At 44.9% G+C, this 18,365-nt stretch overlaps 1 protein-coding gene across 2 annotated transcripts in view; it reads left to right on the forward strand.

The window, feature by feature from the left end:
* LOC6538837 (protein similar) overlaps positions 1 to 18,365 on the forward strand; it is a 71,664-nt gene that overhangs the window by 50,136 nt on the left and 3,163 nt on the right. For both annotated transcript variants that reach the window (XM_002099314.3, XM_039376084.2), the window contains exons 8-11: positions 2,806 to 3,542; positions 8,700 to 9,202; positions 9,271 to 10,048; positions 11,165 to 11,817. In XM_002099314.3, coding sequence (XP_002099350.1) covers positions 2,806 to 3,542; positions 8,700 to 9,202; positions 9,271 to 10,048; positions 11,165 to 11,817 — 2,671 coding nt within the window. The remainder of the gene's footprint in view (positions 1 to 2,805; positions 3,543 to 8,699; positions 9,203 to 9,270; positions 10,049 to 11,164; positions 11,818 to 18,365) is intronic.

Genomic DNA, 18,365 nt, shown 5'->3' on the forward strand with positions numbered 1-18,365 from the left:
CTCTTATCAGCAGTCGCTGCAGTCGTTCTCGAACATTTCATCAACCCATCGGCACTCCAAATGGCCTGAAGTGTTTTTTGCAGTGTCCACTGCAATCACAGCAGCGGTCGTAATAGTAGCACACTGTCGTCACAAGTTGGTAATCAGTGGTAACCATGAAAAATCCCTAAACTAATCTCAAAAGCATTGTTTTTCAATTACTTTGTGATTGCTATTGTATGCAATGACTGAAACATTATTCATTTTTGTGCTAGTTGGTGTTCAGTTTGCTGCAATTTGATTTGCGCAATTAAAAACTAATTCTATTTCCTCAAATATGGCATGAGTAATCGGGTGTAACGATACTAATTGAATTACTGATGAACGCAGTGATATATCATAGTCTCGTAAAAATAATGACTTTGTAATGCAAAGATTCATTGGCTTAATATTTGAGCTCAAAATTCAAGTTTTCATTCAAGCTCATTCCTTTTCTCATACTAAATATGTGTTATAAGATCCCATTGATAGTCACTGGACAGCGCAGTCATTGTTTTTTAGCACTCCAGATTAGCTAGTATAATGTTAATGGGCTGCCAAAAAAGTAGCCAAAAATAGCCTCGTTTCAACTGGTTTATAATGACCTTTCGCCAATTCGAGTGGCGCATTGTTGGTGCTATCATTTCAACCGTAGCTGTACGTAGTTGTATTCACTTGCGCATTTTTGGAGGCCTTCAATTAATAATGTGATGTAAGCCTCCTCCGCCACGAAAAGGGGCAGATCCACCGGTGCCGATCGTCGGTTCTAACTGGTTGGGACTGGCCCGTGTCATGCGACGGGCCCCAAACAATTGCCGAGCTCAACAATGAAGATGAAGCAATTATTTAAGTGTACCAGCAGCCCAGCTTCCACTACGTATGTACATCTGTGTCCATAGGTTCCGTATGTTGTTGTCCACTCTGTGCCTTCCGGTTTAGTTCAGTTCTAGGTGGTGGGTGTGTTCCATGGGCGTATGCCACCCAATCCCACTAATCAATCGATTCTTGTTGAATTGCGCAACTCCCCGAAAGTCGTGTGACATTGAGCACCTTTACCGCCCCCAGAAAGTGGGCTGGTCACCCTCGAGCAAATCGCAGATCTTCGATTGCCTACCCGTTGGACAGAAGACAAAAGACCCTTCACTTCACTTCAATGTCGAGCTGCCCCTATAACCACTTCTCGAACAACGTATTTTGTACTATTTCACCAGAGGGACGAGCCCCCAAAAAGTTGCTTCGCCTGTGTTGCTGTTGTTGCTCCGACTCACTACCACTGGAAATTATAAATAATACGCGGCTGTTTGTTTTGGCGTTGGTGGTGGTGGTATTCCGCCTCATCATGTCCAGCACTCGAGGCCGAGACACATATACAGTATACTATTATAGTATAGCTATCGTGCGATGGCGCCTTTATCGCCAGATCAGTCGCAGCACGCATTCCACGGGGGTTTCACGGGGGCCCCACGGGGGCTTCACGCGCCCAGCGCTTGACTTTCAGCCACTCCGTGCATGCACAGTTTTACGGCCGTTTAACGTAGGCAGGCAGTCCGTTTTACGGACGGAGACGTCGTCGTCGTCGTGCTGCAGATCAGGCTGAGTCGGCCGATCGCGCGAATGCGAATGCGAATGCCCGTATCTTATCGCAGGAGGAGGTGGAAAATAAGTTACTGAGACATCACGTCAGTTGCCGGGTTCTCTCGGGATTTTGGGTCTAGCTGGCTGTGTTCCTTCCATCGGATTACTGATTACTGATTACACCCTGTAGCAGCTTGGAGCTTATCAATCTGGGTCTGGTGGCGCTGTTGTTCTTGGGACACACCCACCTAGTGCCATTGCTATCTATCACGACCGAGGAGAACAGCAAAAACAATATGAACGATGCCCCGCCGTTTCTGATTTCGCTTGGATAATTGATAATTGATAATGCTCAAAAATCGGTCTGGCATTGGGGAAACGTGACTTATCGCGCGGGCCAAAATTTTCCGATGGCAGTTGTGAATTGTAGGAAACCGCCGCCCAGAAGTCACTAATTCTCAATTCTGAATTCTGAATAGGAATGGTCGGTGATCACGTTTGACCCAACGGCGCACGGACTTTTACCTGCAATAAAGGTGCACTAAAAATAGTTCTTTGGGAATTTTCCACTTTATAAACCTAATGATTTACTCAACAATGATATGGAATGTTAGAAACAGGCTTTAGCTAGGATCTGCCCAACTGTCTAATGAAGTAATCGGTACTAAATCTTTGCTATTTTAATCCGTAAAAAAACGTAAATAGAAATACCACTTGCTGATAAATACGAAAACATATATTATTATTAAAAGTCTTTATCTACGAAAGTCTGAGTCTCAATTGGTGAGCAGTGTTATCAAAGCAGCTAATGATAAGTGATATTAACCTTTGTAAAAAACGATATTGAATTCTTTTCCGTGTATTCAAACGAAGGGGTTTGTTTTTACTACAGAAATTCCCGCTTAATTCGGCTCGTTAGGGGACCCGTAGAGTTAATTAGTCTAGTTAATTGGTATTTACTAACCCAGAACGAGTGGCAAGCAGATGTGTCAGCTGATCGCTTGAAAAGAGCGCAGTATACTCTCTTGAGATACTGAGATACAGAGATACATTGCATTGTTCAGATACATTGTTGAGATACTTTCGAACGAATCCCGCGAATCGCTTTTCTCGCCGTGGTGTAACAAACGAGTGCAACGCGAATAAGTTACCGAAAACAAGCATTTCAATTAAACCCAATTCGAATCGCGTTTGTGCCTCTTCATCTTGCAGTAATCTTGAGAATAAACATGAGATATACTCACTTGCTCAACAAACGGCTGCAAGTGAGCAAAAGGAACAGCAACAACACCACCACCAAGCAGCTGAAACCGAAGAGGAGCCCGAAAAATCAGCAGATCCCGAAATAATCCCTGAGGAAACCAAGGAATCAGTGAACACACCAATTTCCTTAGAGCCGGAAACTAAGCCTCTGCAAATTGAGAGCGAGCAAGCAGAGAAAACCAACGAGGAAACCAAAACAAGTGCAACAAACCCACCAGTAACTGCAACCTCCACGGCTGACCAGATAAAGCAGCTGCCCGAGAGCAATCCCTACAAGCAGATCCTCCAGGCGGAGTTGCTGATCAAGCGGGAGAACCACTCGCCAGGACCACGCACCATCACTGCCCAGCTGCTCAGCGGCAGTAGCAGTAGCAGTAGCAGTAGCAGTAGCAGCGGACTGCGTTCCGAGGAGAAGCGTCCCAAGTCGGTGACCGCTTCGGTCCTCCGCCCGAGTCCCGCTCCACCACTGACCCCGCCGCCCACAGCGGTCCTCTGCAAGAAGTCACCGCTCGGCGTGGAGCCCACTCTGCCGCCCACCACCACCGCCACGGCAGCCATAATCTCCTCGAGCAATCAGCAGCTGCAGATCACACAGCAAACCCAACTGCAGAGTCCCCAGCAACCAGCTCAAGATATGAGTAAAGGATTCTGCTCGCTGTTTGCTGACGATGGACGAGGTCTGACAAGTAAGTATCTATCCATCTTTTGTTTTATAAAATACAAGGAAGTGTTACAGAGATCTCTTTATCTTTTATCATGCACTCTCAACAGTTCATTTCCTAACCCAAATGCTGACAAGTTAAGATAACTACTTGAATAGTTACTGCAATGTAATCAGAGTATGCTCTTATCAAGAGCTGCACTATATCTCGTATTAGTAACTGGCATTTGAAACGATTGAGATTTCTGTAACACATAACACACCTTGCGCTACATAACTGAATTCGGTTGTTAGGGAAGAAGGAGTGATTGAAACAGCTGATAAGTGCTGAAGATAATACAAAACAGGAAAGATTTCACAAACCGCTTTTGAGTAGTTTTTTTGTTTTTTTTATGTTTTTGTGAAGTGCATCAGGTGCAGTGCTCTGCGTTCAAGGCTAAAGTCAACGCTTTTCAGCGACAAAACAGCGCCAACTTATACATATGCATTCCGGTTGGCTTGTTTATAAATGCTATGCAAAAATAGGCAACTTGGTGACGCGCGCTATTTAATGTGATTTGACGCAATGTGCGATTTGATTGGTCAGTCAGTTATTCAGTCGCACAGTCAGTTAGTCACTCAGTCAGTTAGTCACTCAGTCAGTTAGTCACTCAGTCAGTCAGTCACTCAGTCAGTCAGTCACTCAGTCAGTTAGTCAGGCACTCAGTAAGTCACTCACTCACTCACTCAGTCAGCTAGCTGGTCAGTCGTACTGGCGATCGGTCGCTTTTGCCTTTCGGCTCGCTTATCTGTGGCCGCAATTTGCGCAAATAAAACTATTTATTTGTAAAGACACAACCCCCGCCCCGCCGACCTGCCCGCCGCTCGAAAAGTGCATTAGTAAACAATGTTCCGTTCGCTCGCTCGGCTGATAAGTGCACACAACCAGGTATATAATGGCTATATAGAGGGCTATATACCAGGGGGGGCGGATTCCGATTCCCATTCCCACTGCGATTCCCATTCGCATCCGTACTTAACCGCAAGCCGGTTGCCGATGCAATTGCCCGGCACTTATGTCACAATTTGCCGGCATTACGCATACGCAGTGTTGTGTGCACGGAACCCCGGGGGATCGTTTATTGCAAGATTAGAGTTTGACGGTGTTGGTTGGTTTTGTTTTTAAGATTGAAGATCGCCGCTATGGAATGGCACTGTAAAGTGGGTTACCTTAGGTAATCAATTCGAACGTTCTGAATTGTGAATTATTGCGTATACGCCGCGTGTTACATCAAAGCCTATTTCTGATTTCATTGTATAATTGAAGTGATATACAATAGGCCTTATTAAAATTCTATCCTTGCCGTTAGCAATTTACTTTTGTTGGTTAGTTAATTGTTTTATTTATCAAATTGGCAGGCTATAAACAGATTTCCCTACATGAAGACGATCGTAAACATATTTCTATAATATTTTCCACTAGAAATCATATGATTAAATTATTTCGGAAAACGTCACCGATTGTTTTGCCCACTCTTTTCATTTCTCTATTGGAATATTTGTGTATTTCGAATGTTTTTTGCGCCCATCGAGTGAATTTTTCCACTCTTTTATTTTCTTTTTTATTTGCCTCTGCCGCCGCCTGGTGACAAAAACAGAAATATGAATATTAACTTGAGCCAATTAATATGCTAAGCGATGTGGCTGTCATCGGGGGGAGGCAGGGGTCCCCCCAAAAAAAAAGAGTGAAAACCAGGGGCTGTGGAGAGCTGAATTTTTTGGCGCGTGTGCCAAGGTCCGTCGATGGATCAAGCGGTGCTGTCTCGCATGTGTCGCCTTTGTCGCCCCTCCAGATCCATTGGCCCCCAGAAAATGTGGGGGTATTTACGACTTTCCACTTTCAAGTGGACCTGCAGCCTCTAATCGCGTTCGTTTTCGTTTTCATTCGGCTACGGCCTCTTTGTGTTGACATTTTGCTGGGCCTGCAGACTCTCGGATGTAGAGATACTAGAGAGATACTCGTGCTAAACTTTACTTTACTTTCTTCTGGCGCATCGTCTATATTTATTTTCGTTGCGTGGAACGTAAATAAACGGGGGAAACGCCTCGGCTTTATTTTCGTCCCAAATCCGATTGCCTTAAGGGGATGATGACGATGATGGGTAGCCAGTGTTTTTATGTAATTCTTGTCACCGCGATTGTTTGGTATTTTTCCAAACACCTCAAATATTCCGTTCGTCAACCTAATCAGTTGTAACACTCGATCGCCTCGATTGCGTTCTCAAGGCGACTTACATACAGCACAGGCACAGATAATCAGCAGGGAATTCTTCTCGATGGCCAAGCTAAACTAAAGCAAGCAACTCGTTGGCAAACAAAAAACAAAGTGCCACAGTGTAATTACCTTATGCTCTTATCCACTCCCAATCTACAAAAGCAAATATTTGTAACGATAGCACACGGATAGGAGCACTCGGGCCATAAATATCAATGGGCCGATACATTTATGGGCTTAGTCTGACTAACTCAGTGGCTGGGCAGTTATGCTAGGAGTGCGGATGGAAATTTGGGATCGAAGGGGAATGTGGGCAACGCACTTCTATCGTGATTAGCACGCGTGATAAGCACGCCCATCACGACCAGAAGCACAAATGTGGAATAAAAATAACAGACTGTCGGATGGTTGAATTGGATTCTCTGCTAATCACCCGGGTTCAAGTTCACAGCTGATATGGATGAGTCCCAGCCTGATTCGAGCTCTGTGGCTGTGTAAATTGTCAGTATTTTTCGGGCTCTTACATAAGGCTAAGCAGCCTTAGAAGCTCTAGATTTGCAGCAACACATCACGCCCTGTCTGTCCCCATTTCGTGGCTCTCTTGTGATCTCTGCGGGCTCTTAAGTGCCCGTGTCCGTTGTTTACATATTTCGATTCTGATTTGGAACTACATACGTCACGTCACGAGTCGCCGTCTTCAATTGCAGATGATGGCATAAATTTATTTAAATTGAAGCCGTTTTGCTCCCGGGTTCTCGATTCTATGTTCTGGGCTTCTCTCTTCAATTGTCCCGAAGATTCCTCGCAGTCACGCGTTGAGCATACATTTTCGGTATGAATCTTGTGCTGAATGAGTGCTAATGCGGCAACCTGTTCCCTCGAAAACTTTCGAATACACACGCACACACACGCCTCAAGTGCACCAAATGTGGCTCAAGTGCAGAGATGCCTTTCACAAGTTTCTCACGACCGACCTCTCATCGGATGCACATAGAGAAACGTTGGGTTCTTTGCATGGCAGATGAAAAAGGCCTTGATAAGACACAAAAACATCAAGTAATCAAGTGGTTATTAGGTCTTTATAGTGAAATGCTTCTCGATGGATTCCTTTAGACGCAGTCCTTGCACAATATTTTTTGAAGTGTGACTGGGTTACTTGTTGACCGGGTGACTCGATAACTGGCTGGCTGGGTGACTGGGTGACTGGATCACTGGGTGATGGCCAAGAAACACTCGCAGCTGCTCCGTCCTCTTTAGCCTTGCGTGTAGGCGCAGTTAGCCAGTTAGCCGCTAAATGCCATTCCCGGCCTTGCACCTTGGCGAAAAACAACACATTCGATGAGCTGTAATATATGGAAGCACTTTGCAAATATCTCATAAAATGCACTCCTCGATTCCGATATAGATATAGATAGACGGACCCCTGTGTTTTCGGTTCTGTTCGTCGTATTATCGTGCGCCATAATTTCTGTTGTTTTTTCCGCAAAAAGCTTTGGCAACGTTGAGTAGCACTCGAGTGCCATAATTACAAGTCACACTGCCGGGTTGGGGGCTCCATAGAGCAGGGGTTTCGGGGGTTTGCGGGGGGGCTAGACCTTTGGGCCTGCATTGTTAATTAATTTGTTTGTGTCGAATGCAACGACCGCAAGAGCAAGCAGATGCCAGCTACAAGCTGTGCAAATCCCTTACACACCGCTAATCTGATCTTTATTGCCGCTTTCCTGAAAATGGCATTGGAATATGTTCTGCACGGAGAGAAAATTATGCATAGACTAGCAGTATTACACAGATAAATATGATTAGTGAGACCATGTCGCTGTGTCGTGCAAGATATAACATGGTGTGACCATGCATGCAAATATCATGCCAGAATTAGGTTATTTTAGTAGTAGTTATTTTAGTACTACCAATTAGTTGAAATGAGATGAATTATTTCTCGCCATGTGAAATGCACTGACTAAGCCCCATGTGGGCTGGTGAGGAGTCGCAATTTCTACTATTTTCTGGCTTATATGGCTGCCCGGTGGCAGTTGCCGCAGTTGGGATTTATCCGCATTATATATGGCTCTTTGATAGAAGTAAGCGGCCGAGCCAAAGGCAAACAATGCACTCGCACTTACAGTTTACATTCACGAACTTGGACTTGCATTTGAAATTCTATTTGGCCTGCGGTCTGTCCGTCGTTTTAGTTAGTTTTTCATTTCCATTTTGCAACTTAATAGTCGGCACACACAGGCGGTTGGGACCAGTTTTATTAGCATACCATCTAGTATAGCAAACCCCATGACGGGTATGGTATTGGTATTGGGTGGGGATTGGGGATCGAGATCGGGATGAGTTGATAACTGAGGCTTAGCTAAGGAATTTCTACGTATGAGTGAACTCAGGTGACGCACAGGCCAATCTAGCGGGAAGATCGCGCCTGGTTCAAGACCCCATGCTGATAAGCGAACTTGCACCTGATCTGGGGCGATGCACCCGATAGTTACTTAATTCCGTAAAAATAACCTGGAATCCAGCGATCTCTTATCGTTGTCGAGTTCCTGTTTCAGGAGCATTTGTTTTCGCATCGCTTCGCTTGCATTTATTCCGCGTACGTCAATAGGCCCGAAATGCTGATTAATGAGTCGTCCGGCCATAAAAATCATGGCTCTGCTTCGATTCCACCGCGATGGCAATTGGAGCGACTAATTCACGCGGGGAACGCATTGCCTTCAATTAGATTCAATTGAGAGCTGTCAATTAGGGGCGACTCCGGCGGCGGGCGATAATTGAAATTTCGGCAGCACACATGCCACAATTAACAGTATACCAAAAACCGAATTGAGATGTAGCCCAAGTAGCAGAAGTAGCACCCCAACACAAACTAGGTGAAACCGCCACTAACTGAATAACTGACTAACTGAATGTTTCTCTGTTCGATTGCAGTGCTTAAGGAAGAACCCGACGATTTGTCCCACCACCTGGCCTCCACCAATTGCATCCAGCTGGACGAGATGACGCCCTTCAGTGACATGCTGGTTGGCCTCATGGGCACCTGCCTGCTGCCCGAGGACATCAACTCCCTGGACTCGACCACCTGCTCCACGACGGCCAGCGGCCAGCACTACCAGAGCCCCAGCAGCAGCAGCACCTCTGCACCCAGCAATACCAGTAGCAACAGCAATAGCTATGCCAACAGTCCGCTCAGCCCGCTCACACCCACACCCACGGCCAACGCTAGCAATCCCAGTCATCAGCAGCAGCAGCAGCAACAGCAGCATCACAACCAGCAGCAGCAGCAGCAACAACAGCAGCAGCAGCAGCATCATCCACAGCACCACGACAACAGCAACAGCAGCAGCAATATCGATCCGCTGTTCAACTATCGCGAGGAGTCGAATGACACCAGCTGCTCCCAGCACCTGCACTCGCCCAGCATCACATCAAAGGTGAGTTTCCCCTGATCTCTAAGCATTGATTATCCTTACTGATCGAAATTTTCCCTCTATTGCCACAGAGTCCCGAGGACAGCAGCCTGCCATCGCTGTGCAGTCCCAACTCGCTGACCCAGGAGGATGACTTCTCGTTCGAGGCCTTCGCTATGCGTGCTCCCTACATCCCGATCGATGATGATATGCCGCTGCTAACGGAGACGGATCTCATGTGGTGCCCACCAGAGGATCTGCAGACCATGGTGCCCAAGGAGATCGATGCCATACAGCAGCAGTTGCAACAACTGCAGCAGCAACATCACCAGCAATACGCCAACAACAATGGCTACCAGCAACAGCAACAGCAGCAGCAGCAACTGCAGCAGCAGCATTTCTCCAACTCGCTGTGCTCGTCGCCAGCCTCAACGGTCTCGTCATTGTCGCCATCGCCCGTGCAACAGCACCATCAGCAGCAGCAGGCGGCGGTCTTCACCAGCGATTCCAGCGAACTGGCGGCGTTGCTGTGCGGATCCGGAAATGGAACACTGTCGATCCTGGCAGGAAGTGGTGTTCCGGTTGCGGAGGAGTGCAACGAGCGGCTCCAACAACATCAGCAGCAGCAACAACAGCAGCAACAGCAGAGTGGCAACGAGTTCAGGACTTTCCAGCAGCTGCAGCAGGAGTTGCAGTTGCAGGAGGAGCAGCAGCAGCGTCAGCAGCAGCAGCAGCAACAACAGCAGCAGCAGCAACAGCAGTTACTCAGCCTGAACATCGAGTGCAAAAAAGAGAAATACGATGTGCAAATGGGAGGCAGCTTATGTCATTCCATGGAGGATGCATTTGAGAACGACTACAGCAAGGACTGTAAGTATCTTGGGTGGCAGTTTGGGGATTTAGGTATTAAGCAATCAAGCGGAAATAATATGGCGGATTTTAGACAGATCACATAAAAAGGGAAGAATGTGCGACTGTTTGGGGGCTAATTATGGCGTAGACATTTTACGACACTTTCTTTCTTTTAATAGAAAGCGGCATTTGATAGATTTAATAAAGCTGAATAGATTGATTTACGGCCCTTGGGAGCTCTCTCTACCTCTCTCGCCCATACGGTTTTGAAAATATTCCACAATTTCGCCTCCTGCATTTGGAGAGGCCTAATTTTATGGCAGTTCCGCGGCTAAAAATAAAATACGTGGAAACTTGCTTTATTTTTTATGATATGCTGCCAACGCACACGCACACGCACGCACTCCAACGCCTACATGTAAAAATAGAGGCAACCATACAGAAAAATTCCTCTTTTCAGTTGCGTGTCGCGGAAGATGTCACTTGGTTCAGTTGTGTGGTTGGGTTCACTTTTCCGCCTGCGGGAGCCGCGGGAGAGCTAATTGATGTGGGTCTGTGCGCCACTCCAGTGGTTTGAAAGCGCTTTGCGTAATATTCACACACTGCTCTCTTACCTTTGACACATGTCACGGCACGAGGACTGTGCTTGATGCCCAGGAGCTGACGGAATCCGTGACACCAGCGCCTAGCCCCGTCAATTGTATTGACTGCAAGTGCTGGCTCTTATGACAGGGTATATCGGGGAATATTGACAGATGCCGCTAGGCCTCTATGAATTTTCCACTAGCTAATCGTCGCTGATTTATGTCGCACACAGCAGGCGCGAGAATACGAAACAAACTTTCTATATGAGCTACTTGTTGTATATGTAGAGTTGTAGATACTAAGATACTGAGTCAAAGGCAGAACGACAGAAGTACATATATGTTGTGTGTGAATGTAGAATGTGCCCACTTATTTATGTGCAAAATGCTTGGGGCAGCCAAATATTATTGTTCTAAATTAGCACCAATGTCATGGGCAAAGGAATTAATTCTTGGCTGGCATTCGATTCAATAAATTTGGGGGATTATACTGCATATTTCAACTAAACAGTCTTGGCTTCTTATTAACTTGAAATTGCTTTTATTTTAGCCGCAAATCTGGACTGCTGGGACCTGATCCAAATGCAGGTGGTGGACACGGAACCCGTGAGTCCCAACGCCGCATCTCCTGCTCCCTGCAAGGTGTCTGCCATCCAGTTGCTCCAGCAACAGCAGCAACTGCAGCAGCAGCAGAACATCATCTTGAATGCAGTGCCATTGATCACCATACAGAATAACAAGGAATTGATGCAACAGCAGCAGCAGCAGCAGCAGGAGCAGCTGCAGCAGCCGGCTATCAAACTGCTGAACGGAGCCAGCATTGCGCCGGTGAACACCAAGGCCACCATTCGCCTGGTGGAGAGCAAGCCACTCACCACGACGCAGTCTCGAGTGGCCAAGGTGAACCTTGTGCCCCAGCAGCAGCAGCAGCAGCATGGAAACAAGCGACACCTGAATAGCGCGACAGGAGCATGCAATCCCGTGGAGTCGAAGCGCCTGAAGAGCGGAACCATCTGCCTGGATGTGCAGTCGCCACAGCTGCTGCAGCAGCTGATTGGCAAGGATCCTGCCCAGCAGCAAGCCCAAGCAGCTAAGCGAGCAGGCAGTGAGCGCTGGCAGCAATCGACGGAGAGCAAGCAGCAGAAGCAGCAGCAACAGCAGTCGAACTCGGTGCTGAAGAACCTGCTGGTCAGCGGACGCGATGTAAGTGCCGGTTACTGCATTGTGCCCATGCGGCCCAAGAAGCAGCTGGCCAAGGTCTAGGATCGAACGATACGAGACCTTTACCACCCGCCTCTCAATTAGCTAATGGAAGCACCCACAGCCGGCTATGATTAACAAAAACCAAGGATTGTTAGGCTAAGAGCATGGACAAGCCCATTTCTACAATTTGTCTTTGTAAATGGATCGATTTTATATTGCTAACTAGTGAATACGACTACCACTGCATCAGCTAAATTGTAAACTATAAAATGTAACCAACAAGCAACCTCCTCCCGCTGCGTGAGGAAGGCGGGCCTAGTTTTAGTCCGTTTTTGTAGTCCCTAGACCTTAGTCCTTAGATATACATATATACATATATATATATATTAGCGGATAGCTCTAGTCTAGATGTGTAAGAGAGCTGCAGTCGCAGCTGCAGCGTGGACTTTAAAATTATAAATTTGTAGACTATTTAAAATAGTGTTAATCGATCCGAACCGAACCGAAGCGGTCCGATCCGATCCAATCCAATCCAATCCAATCCAATCCGATGCGAGCCAGAAGAGCGGAATGGATCGGTCGAAAATCCTAACTAAGTTGTAGCTTGGCGCGATTTGTTGATTTCTTTTTAAGTTACCGACCTAAGACCTAAACAAGTTGTTAAAAATCTTCTGTTCTGTTGAGCAATTCTGTTGTACATACGACGAGGAGCGGTAGCATAATACTAATCGAGTAGTTTTAGCGAGTGATCACCGTGCCGTAGCAGAGAACCATCACAGCGGATCGCAGACGCACACTCCGGACGTAGTTGTTTAGAGATGTAGAGGAGATGCAGAGGAGATGAGATGAGATGGGAGGAATGCGAATCAGAGAACGATTGCAATAAAATTGTAAACTATATAAATTCAAATACGGCAACTTTAAGTTTTTTACTGTGATAGCATTTGCTTTTGTTGTTTGATTTACCGGCATCCATCAGGTTTATGTTCTAGACCTTATCCCTATGATTTCTGTTAACTTATTCGAGCAATTTGTTAGATGTGTAAGCTTTGACTGAGCAAAAGGAAGTAGCAGCAGCAGTGCAGGAATACGGATATAAAAGATATATGATATATTATATATGATTGAAAGACAGAACGCGTTTGTTTTCGAGTTCATTTTTGGCCTTTTTGTTGATGAGTTGATGAAATAGCACGCAGTTGCACAAGCGGCACCCATGTAAATTGTCAAAATTTGTGAACGAAAAGTAGCAAAATTGAAAACTCAAATTCGAGCGCTGAAGGTACAAAAAAAAACAAAAAATAAATAAAAAGTCAAGAAAAGAATATATCCCTAGAAGAATCAACTATAAGTTAGTCAAATATGCCTACTAATCTAGTAAAAAGTCAAAACTAAACAAAGCAAAACAAAACAGAACACAACACATATACATAGAGCAACTACTAGCAATTAAATAACAATCCTCGTGCTGTCGGCTGTCAGTTTTCAATCGCACAGCACACACATCTTATAGATATAGAAATAGAGTTAGAGTTAGCTGTAAAGATATAGTGCGTACATCGTATATAGAACAAAACTCGGGTCGCCACTGAAGCTTTAACCTGGCAGGAGCTTTCGTTTCTTATTAGTTGTCGTTTTTAATTTAGTTTGTAGTTCCTTTGTTTTGTTTTTTTATTAGCCTTAAATACATTTAAACGAACGAGGAGAAGTGATTTTCCAAAACGAAGAAAAGCCAAAAAACATTACCCAAAGCTGTGTTTCTTTTGATTTCGCCTTTGATTTTCTACATTTCGGGGGCCCTTGAATAATTAAAAACCTGAAAAGCCTATTGATTTTCCACCGCGTACTGACCTACATACATGCAAAGGGGATGTTCCATAGCAAAACATACGCATATCTATACGTATGCCAATGAATTTCTCATTGTGTCGCCTGGCAGCTTAATTAACTTTCTCAGACTTTCTCCATGGCGTGACTGACGCACATCGACGGCCATGCGACACCGAAATCATAAATATCCAGATGGCAAATACGCAGCGTATATATAAAGCCATGGAAGGCAAACAAATTTACACGCAACTAGGCCCGAATTTAAAATGCCAAGGCTCCCACTATTGACACTGCTTTATTGGCGCTGGCATTGAGTCCTTTGGCGCAGGATACTCGGCCAGGATACCCACATCCTTTGGCATTCCGATAAGACCCGGCGGCAGCGCGTGCCGCATTCTAGCTTAAGTTTGGGCTTCCCATTCGTATTGATTTTGCACCTCCAACTCGCTGGGTAGTCCACCCATCTAACCATACAGCCATCCGGGTCTATCCTTTGCCTGTTTCACTTTCCTTTCCGCTGCGCACAGCTGACGCTCTTCTGCCACTTTCACTGCCACTTTCACTCTCACTCAGACTTTCACTTTCTCCGCTGTTCTCGTGTTCTCTTTTTCCCGGACCCGCCGCTCTTTTGTTTCGCGGCACGTGTCTCTTATGTACCATGTACCAGGAAAATACGCCCGGGTTTGGGCTCACTACCCGGCTGCTTTTATGGCCTACACGAGCTTCCCACTCTGGGCGGACTTTCTGCGTCACGGCTGGCACTTTTCCGTAGTCCTTGGTCCCTGCATTAATGAATCGCCCGTCTCCGACTCCTTCCTCCGACTTTGGTAATTGGCTGCAGCTTCTCCGGAAGCGGGGAAAGCAGACCCAATTTGCATTACGCTCGGGCGACACATGTGTGTCTACGTGGCCAAATATTTAGCCCTACTTAGGCAGCCTTCCTTTCCCATCCTCATTTGCCTTATTTACTTTGTTACTTGTGTTTTGTATTTTGTATTTTGTGTTTGTCCAGGAGAAGAGCTTCTCTGGCTAAGTAGAACAATTCATGGGAGAAATCGCCAGATAGATCAGATCGTAACCGCATCTACCTCGTGTGGCAAATCGAACAACTGAAACTGAAACCGAAACTACCTCCGGATCAGCCATCAAAATAGTAAAATAGCAAAAAAGCAAAATAGCAAAATAGCTACCTAGCTAAATAGCAAAATACCAAATAGCAACCTCAATTAAACGAACGAAGGCCAAAATCGAAAAGCACACGTAAGGCGCCCTACTAGGAAATTATATTGTTAGCAAATCGACAAGCAATCCTCGAGATATTAACTAGACAAATACCAGACGACTTAGCATATATATTCCACTCGATAATCATTTAGTCAGAGCTCCGAACTGGGGTCTTGAGCATACTTGAGTAAAATAATTATAGCCCGAAAAGACTGCGAGCCGAAAACTCTGAAAAAATTAAATATACACATAGCGCGGAACTTATACATAGATCTAAGCAGGGATGTACATAGGAAACATGGAACGGAGCAAACACCAGAAGCTACTAAGTTAGTGCTAGTAAGCTAGGAGCTAGTCAGCTCTCAAATTAATCGATGTGGCTTTAACTAAACTTAACTATAGGTCTCCTAGCCTATTCAGTAATCTAATATCTGCCTAATATTTAGCTACGATCGAGTTGTCGAGATAGTATTACAAGTCAAATTCAGATCGACTAACGATAACAATAACAATACGACTTTGTAGTAGAAGATCACGGATCCCAATCATCACATTTAGTTGCAATTTTTCGCGTTACGTATGACAGACGAGAGATGGGAATGGAAGGGGAGTTGAGATGGGAAGTTGAATAGTTGGATAGATGGGTAGCTTTATCGCGACGGAGTGCAAATTCAAGAACGAGAATCGAACAGAAAGTACATACAATACCACAAATATACCACATATACCTCAGTACATGCATAAGTACGATCGTGTAGGTCGTTCGGGGTCAATCAATGGACCTCGAGCGGCGCTTACTTACATACCTCGTGTATACATATAACATTAACTAAAATATACATACATATACCTATCCTAAAAAAACATATATGCCTATTCCAATGACTTTTGATAGTTCAATACACCTTAGTGAATGTTGTGCGACCCTTTGATAACGAGCGTTTTTTACTACCTCCAATTCTTGTTGTGTGTGTGTGTGTCTCTCGCATTTATAGCAATGAATTAACTAGGGAGCCCCCAAAAGCTAAAACCCAACTAAACCTAAACTAACTAACTAAATTAAAGCTAGCGCAAGTCTAGAGCAAATCTAGTGCAAGTAAATTAAAGTAAACTAACTAAATGTTGTGTCATTTTTATAGCCTACTTATGTGCGTCGAATACCTCGGAGAAAAGCTTCAGCAAAGTAAAGTAACGAAAGTAAAGTACATTTAGTGAAATTTTGTGAGTCAGTCACCTCAGCCAACAGAAACACACACAGCCTCTCCCCCTAAGCTACAGATTTATTGTGCAACTTTATTAGCTGTAATTTCGGGCTAGCAAATAATACTATACACCCTGACATATCCGTTTTCCGAACGAGTAAGTAGCTCCCGTTTTGGCCAACTCATCATAACTCAAAATGAAGTGAAACGAAAAGGAATGAAGAAGTCTAGGTGACAAGCACTTTGTGTGCGTTGCAATTGATTTGGCGGCTGGCTGAATTTGATTAATGCTCCTGTCTGCAAATTCCCATCCACTGGCAGTCAATTTGAAGTTCCCACTCTCATTTGGCTCTGATTAATTGGGCTGGCCTGATGGTGTTATGCAAAATTGTGTTATGACTGCCGGGATCAACAGGTCACAAAGTTCTATCTACAAGTGTATAACCTTTGTGCCAGGACTCATTTGTCAGAGTGGCGACAACGAATGACGAGTCGTTTTCACGGGGCATTTGCCACTGTTTGCCATGCCAACAAATCGCTTCAACCTCCTCCGGTTAACTTGCAACAATTACCAATACTCGTGTGTTTGTTCACACACAAAGCTTCTTATGTGAGAGCCAAAACCCGAAAACCTATCCCATTTAAACACCCTAACCCACACGAACACCCCACAAACACAAACGACACCGAGAATACCTCCAGTTCCACAAGATGTTAGCGTAATTTGAAAACTAGCCTTGAATTAGACTCGATTAAGGCAAACTAGTGTGTAAACGCCGCAAAGTATGCAATATTATACATATATACACCTATATACATAAATATATATATATATTATATATATACAAGATGTCAAGCAACTTATACATATACAAGTGAATGTAGTACGATACGATATGGCATATGCTGCTATGCTATGATATGATATGATATGATATCTGGATTATAAAGTATTTTAATAAACTTTTAATAAATATTTTAGTAAATCCAATAAACAATAAAGCCGAACCTCCAGCAAATCAACCGATGCCGCAGATAAGGGAATATTACCTCGGAGAAAAGCGGGAAGCCTGTGTATTTTCTTCTTGGGAAAACTTCGATAAGACATGGGCGACGTCGTTGCTTACAAGTTTTCCCTTCGATTTATGTGCATACATTGGCCCTCGAGCATATTTGTATTGACAGGCCAGCCTGGGAATTGATTAATCTCCATTCACCATTCAGCATTCAGCATTTTGTGTGTGTGTTTGTGTGCCACTGACTGGCAATTTATTAAAATCTTTTGATTGGAATAAATGATGCTGCCAGCTAATCAAGTTGCCCAAACTTGCGCCGTCGCTGGAATTGAATTCCTTATTGTCTTGTCTTGTCTCCTCGACTCAAGACACTTGAGTATGCCGAGCACATCGAAACACACGGATAACTTTCTGTCTCTTATCTCGGGATTTTCGTTTTACTTTCTGGCCAAATTTAAATCTTTCGCTTCGTTTGCCCCAAATAAATGATGAATGTTCGCCACACACACGAGCGCTGTGCCAAATTAAATTCTAAAAGAAAAGCTTACCAACCATTTTGGAAATATGCCTGGCGACAATTGCATTACGTATACGCCACGTTGTCTCACTGAACGAGATGGCTGCATGAGTTATTCAAGTTTATTGCTTATTGATTTCGGGCCACAGTTTTCAATTTCAATTTCAATTTCGACATCTCCTCGTTATGGAGGGCCTGGGAAATAAGTAGGCAATCCTTTCGTGCGTTTTCCCAGGAGTTTTCCTATGCGTTGCGTTGCGTTACGCAATAAGAGTCGAGTTGTGGAAAATGTTACAGTAGTCCTTAAGTACTTTTGCTGCCTACTTTTCCCTTTTATTGTGCGGTGACAGCAGATTTTTCTGCACAAACTTGGCAGCAACACGCGGCCAAAGTGAAAGCAAAGTTTCGCTTTAATTGCTTTTGTTTTTCTATTGGACTTTCGTGAACGCCGCATGGGCGTGGCACGTACGCAACGAGGCGTCGATGAAATGCGATGCCATAAAAAAAGAGAATCCAATTAGGCGGCTTTAAAGGCGCAGAGTCCTGCAAAGCCAACTCAGCAGAACAGCAGAAACACTGGGCAAATCCGCCATAAAGTCGGCCCAAAGCTCCTCTCTAAGACATCAAAGTGATGGAGCGGCGGAGGAATGGCAATTATCGTAATGCTCTGGCATTTCCGGAAACCTTTACCAGCACAATGCCAGGACAATGCCGTCTTTATCTAATAGTTTTCGCCTGTTCCGTGGCACCAATTGACTT

The sequence above is a fragment of the Drosophila yakuba genome, chromosome 3R (assembly GCF_016746365.2).
Source record: "Drosophila yakuba strain Tai18E2 chromosome 3R, Prin_Dyak_Tai18E2_2.1, whole genome shotgun sequence".
Lineage (NCBI taxonomy): Eukaryota > Metazoa > Arthropoda > Insecta > Diptera > Drosophilidae > Drosophila > Drosophila yakuba.